Source organism: Myotis brandtii, unplaced genomic scaffold, assembly GCF_000412655.1.
Source record: "Myotis brandtii unplaced genomic scaffold, ASM41265v1 scaffold236, whole genome shotgun sequence".
Classification (NCBI taxonomy): domain Eukaryota; kingdom Metazoa; phylum Chordata; class Mammalia; order Chiroptera; family Vespertilionidae; genus Myotis; species Myotis brandtii.
The window spans coordinates 143,842-149,434 of record NW_005358901.1 but is presented as its reverse complement, the minus strand read 5'-3'; the positions used below and the strand labels follow the sequence as shown (position 1 = coordinate 149,434).

The window sequence follows — 5,593 nt, the reverse complement described above, 5'->3', positions numbered from 1 at the left end:
CCTTCAAATCCTGACCCTTGCACTCCAGGTTCCATGGTTCTCTTCCTGGAATCCTTGGGCAATCTTCGCTTTACTCTAATTGCATCTTCTCCTTCCAAGAAGCAAAGCTCAGTTTGAAGGTATCATGTCAGGCAGCCAAGAACCTCCTTCTCCCTACTTGCACATCCCTGAGACTGAGTCTTGGAAGAGAAAGGTGAAAACCCACACACATACACACACACTTGGTTCTACTCAAACTATAAGCTTTATTGCATTTTACATATCATTCATCCAGGCAGGTGGCACCATCTCATTTGTGAAATGACACAATGCACATCAAGTCTCTTGCTCCAGGTGAGGCCCACGTGTGTCCGGCAGAGAAGCGCTCCCACTTCGCGACGCTGGAATGGGAGCCTGTCGGGCGCCAGCGGTGCTGTCCTCATTTCTGGGCCTTCACATACATTTAGCTTGGACTTTAAGTTTTTAATTTTACACTGACAGTTTGATTGTTTCACAATCTACTTTAAAATCAAAAGGTCATGCGCTCATTCTTCTATGATCATTCTGAGTATGGGACTTGTTACACACACAATGCACACGTGCTTCAAATCAAACAGAGAAAGAGAAGGCTTCAGTCTCACAGCTCAGGAAGGCTGGGCAAGTGTTCATTTCTCCATCCTGCTCAGTTTTTCCCACAACCTGTTCCAGCCTGGAAAACGAGCGTCCCCTCTCGGACAGATGGGACAGTGGGAGGAAGAGCTGTTTTTAAACTGGAGGCCACAGCTGAACTCTCCCTTTCTCATCTTGCTGTATGCGTGGCCCCCCTTCCTTCATGAGTGGGGAAAACCATTGGCACTACACAGTAAAGAAAAAAAAAAAAAGGCTCACCAAACCCATGCTTCAAAAAGTTAAAACAATATAACAAAAAGATATTGCAAGGGTTCAACTACAGCCTATGGCCGCCTGTTAATGCACAAACCTTCCATGTTGGTAAACTGCCCAAGCACTGTGACAAAGCTCTCTTGCCCAAAGACTGTGATCTAGATCCACAAAGGCCTATAAGAAACGAATTCTAAAGCTACAGGAATATAACGGAGCAGTTTGTGAAATAAATGACAAAGTGAACCTCACCTGCATGCAGATCTAACAGAATACAGAAACTGGAGACAGTTGGAAAGAGAAATCCTCAGGATGTACAAATCTGATCAAGGGCACAACTCATAAAATACCACTATTTGGAATTTTCCGATAGGAAGTTACAGAAACATGCCAACGGCAAGAAATGAAATGACTTCAGTGCCAAGAGTCTGACCTGTTGACACTGAACCAATGTTCTCAAAAGAAAAGACCCTGCTTTCTCTGGGACCGAGACCTGAGGGGAAAACTCCCCAGCACACAGGCAGAGGCAGGGCCGGAGGAAATCAGCACAGAGCCGCTGAAAAGGCTTGAGCTTCAAATTCAACTTGGAGAATTCAGAAGAGAGGCCCCTGACATTTAAAAGCTGAGTTATAGAACATTTAAAAAATTTAACATGCTTGACCTACACCCAATCAACAGTGTGTCTGGGAAAGGTCATCCACTTGGACCCAGTGGGCCTCTGGGGAGAGAGGCATCTATCAGTGAGAGACGATACCCTCGTAGAACCAGCCAGATTGAACCTACGATAGATAACTTTTTTGTTTTGTTTTTATAGCCAGAGGCTCTCCAAAACCATCTTAAGGATAGGGATTACAAGCAAATTCTAACAATGTCTTTCCAAATTAAAAAAATACTCTTTATTATTACATATTTAAATCACAGAACTCCAAGCTGAATATCATTAGACAAACACATACACAATTAATTTCTGGAATTGTCTCCCATACTCTGTCTCAAATTGGCCAACTTATGCCTCCGGGAGTTTTCCAGTTCATCCCCATACCCCAACTTGAGATAAATAGAAACACTGGAGTCTTCTGGTTTTAGCCACAGTCCCAAGGTGCTATTACAGATAGATTTGTTGGAGGTCACTGCTGCTGGGTTAGAACAAGAATAAGAATGCTACACATACAGTTCTGGGTGTGGTTAAAATGTGAATCTGTATGCCTCCTGGCCTGCAGGCTTTGTTCTTTTGTTTCTTTCTGCCGGGGTTCTCTTACACACTTCAATAAAAATATATCTTCTATTCAGAATCACACTGGAAAGCAGGTGGTTTGAATGAGCAGTCCTGTTACATAGTAAGTTACTGAGTCTACAATGGAGAAATCTGAACTCTGGGGTTACAACTCAAAATAAATATTATTTCAGGGTAAATAAACAAATTACTTGGCTGGCTAGTGAAATGATTAATTCTTTTAAAAAACATAATTACAACATGGACTTTTGCTTTATGCTGTATTCCAAGACAAAAATCAGGTAACCTACACCAATTCCTAGAGCCTCCCTTCGATTTCTCCCCTCAGTGCTGAGACATGACTCCAGGGCCTAGAAGCTGTAACCTCTGAGGCCTGGGTTACTTGGTGCTCAGGTGAAAACTGCCACACAAGGCCAACCTGGATTAACACCAAATGTTTCTTTAAGTCTGATGGTACCTAGAAGGAGGCCCTCACTCAGACAATGAGGATGCAGAAAGTGGAAGCTAGGGCAAGCTGATTGCTGAGGACAACTCTGCTACTTGACTCAGACAACACAATGGAACATGAATGAAAATATCACTATCATCTTCAAAACTCACTGTCATCTTTTTCTAATCAGGAATTTGACAGTGAGAGGAACATTCCTATATATTGCTCACCAATACACTCTCCTTAATAGAAGTGAAGCTATTTTAAGAATATAAAAAGCTTTTCAAGACATCTGTTTTCAGGGATTAACCACAGTACCAGAAATACTTTTCAGAGTTGGTTCGTTCTAAAGTCTATCCCAAGAAAAAGAGCAGCCAACTTTCGTGAGCTACCAAGACATGTTAGGGCACAAATATTTTCACTTTCCTAATTTTCAAGTCCAACTATATCTGATATATATATGTACATATCTGATCCTTTTCTGTCAGCAAAAAAAGGAACACCTTTTTAAAAAAATTCCCAAGTTGATATTTGTATAGACTGAGGTTGTTTGTTTTTCATAACTCAGAACATGGATGACATCAAAACGTCTGCAACTGTCCCTAAATTCACATCTTTAAAAGGTCCATCTCTCCATTCACATGAATTCATCTGAATCATTGCCGTCCTGTAGGAAACAAAAAAGTGAAACCATAAAAGTCTTCAAAAATATATAACTCGATTTGTAAAATTTACAATTAAGTCTTAAGTAACAACCCTCCTTATGCCTAACTGTAGAGTTCAGAAAGGAAAAAGTAAAATAATTAAACTCACTCATCACTTCTCTATCTTAAATTGTTAATTGTTTAGAATAGGTTGTTAGCAGCTATAGTCTCTAAGGCAGTGGTTCTCAACCTTCCAATGCCGAGACCCTTTAATACAGTTCCTCATGTTGTGGTGACCCCCAATTTCATTGTTACAAATTGAAAATAATTAAAGCATAGTGATTAATCACAAAAACAATATGTAATTATAAATGTGTTTTCCGATGGTCTTAGGCGATCCCTGTGAAAGGGTCGTTCGACCCCCAAAGGGGTCGCGACCCACAGGTTGAGAACCCCTGCTCTAAGGTGTCATTACGTGGCCTGGATTACACAACAGGTGACCAATTATATCCAAACTATGAAATAAGGCCCAACCAACTGAGTATAGGATGTAACAGAAAAATGCAATTGCTCCTTCAACAAATACGCCAAATAATATGAGATCAAATATTGCCTCAACGATCTTATGCCAACAATGCTGCTGAAATGCAAAAATACTTTTGGCCTAAATTTCACTATTTTGAGCTTCAAGGTTGTCACATTATTTGTGACTTGCAGATGGGTTTGGTTTTTTGTTGTTTTTTTTTTAACTAGGAAAAGTTATTAGGAAGTTATTGAAGTTATTAGGAAGCCATAGGCTTTCAAAGTTAGCTGGCTTGACAACTTTTTGATTAAAAAAAAACCCATACATGATGGTATATAGATAAAGGGACTGATTTGATTGTATGGCTTACAAACTAAAGAATAAAAATAGAGCCCAGACTCTTTTTGAGATACTGCATACCCTAAGAAACTGCCCTGGCCAGCTGGTGTTGCTCAGTGGACTGAGCGTTGTCCCATGGACCAAGAGGTCCCGGGTTTGATTCACCATCAGGGCACATGCCTAGATCGTGGGCTCCATCCCCAGTAAGGGGCTGTGCAGGTGGCAGCCAATGTTTCTATCTCTCCCTCTCCCTTCCTCTCTATCTAAAAATCAATAAAAACATATTTAAAAAAATAACATTCACAGTGTAAGTTCTGGTACATTGGCTTGAAAATGTCACTTGTTTCAGCTTCTCTCATGCTCCCACCGTATGACACCTGAGCTGTTAGAGAAAGAGGACTTGGGCTTAAAGGTATACATGCTTTTCTCCTTAATAGCTCTTACTTGAGGTGGGTGGGCAAATATGAGATACAGGTAAAAAACAAGGGTTTCTGTGAAGTCTGGGGTAACTTCCAGTTTCACTCAGTAGTTTTCTGTGAGCTTCTCTTCAATTAGCAAAACAAACTGAAGCCATAGTCAAAATGCCTTAAATAATAATTGTACAAAGAGCACACTAATGCCTGTCTCGTATGCAAACTCTGGAACTGTGACTGCCCTAGAGTCCTAAACTGAGTAACAGCATTAGAGAGGTTGAACAAGTCATCCTATATCTTTTAAGTGAGCTTTAGATCCCAAACACCAAGAATGAAAAACTCACCAATAATATCCAAAATATATAAGGAACTCATACAGCTTAACAGAAGGAAGACAAACAATCCAATTAAAAAATGGGCAAAGGATCTAAATCAAGCATGTCAAACTTGCAGCCCACATTTATTTAAACAAGGCATGTGGCCCGCCGGCTCTGAGTTTGACATGCTTGACCTAAATAGACACTTCTCCAAAGTGGACATACAGATGGCTAAGAGACATATAAAAAAATGCTCAAAGTCACTGATCATCAGAGAGATGCAAATTAAAACGACAATGAGGTATCACTTCACAGCTGTCAGAATGGCTACCATCAACAAATTAACAAATGACAAGTGCTAGTGAGGATGTGGAGAAAAGAGAACCCTAGTACTACACTGCTGGTGGGAATGCAGACTGGTGCAACCATTATGGAAAACAGTATGGAGTTTCCTCAAAAAATTAAATATGGAACTGCCATTTGACCCAGTGATTCCTCTTCTAGGAATATATCCTAAGAAACCCGAAACACCAATCAGAAAGAATGTATAACCCCTATGCTCATCATAGCAGCACAATTTACAATCCCTAAGATCTGGAAACAGCCCAAGTACCCATCAGTAGATGAGTAGATAAAAAAGCTATGGTACATTTATACCATGAAATACTATGCAGCAGGAAAAAGGAGAATCTTTTACCCTTTGAGACAGCACGGAGGGACCTTCTCTTCAATTAGCAAATAAGTCAGTCAGAGAAAGAGAAGTATCACATGATCTCACTCATATGTGGAATCTAATTAACAAAATAAACTGATGAACAAAGTGGATCCAGAGACA

The 5,593-nt window shown here is 40.3% G+C and overlaps 1 protein-coding gene across 4 annotated transcripts in view; it reads right to left on the bottom strand.

Moving 5' to 3' along the window:
• Positions 1 to 473: 473 nt before the first annotated feature.
• Positions 474 to 5,593, bottom strand: part of CCDC25 (coiled-coil domain containing 25) — a 61,697-nt gene continuing 56,577 nt past the window's right edge. For all 4 annotated transcript variants that reach the window (XM_005866642.2, XM_014540075.1, XM_014540074.1 and 1 more), the window contains one exon: positions 474 to 3,189. In XM_005866642.2, the coding sequence (XP_005866704.1) occupies positions 3,160 to 3,189 (30 nt within the window). In that variant the 3' untranslated portion in view covers positions 474 to 3,159. The remainder of the gene's footprint in view (positions 3,190 to 5,593) is intronic.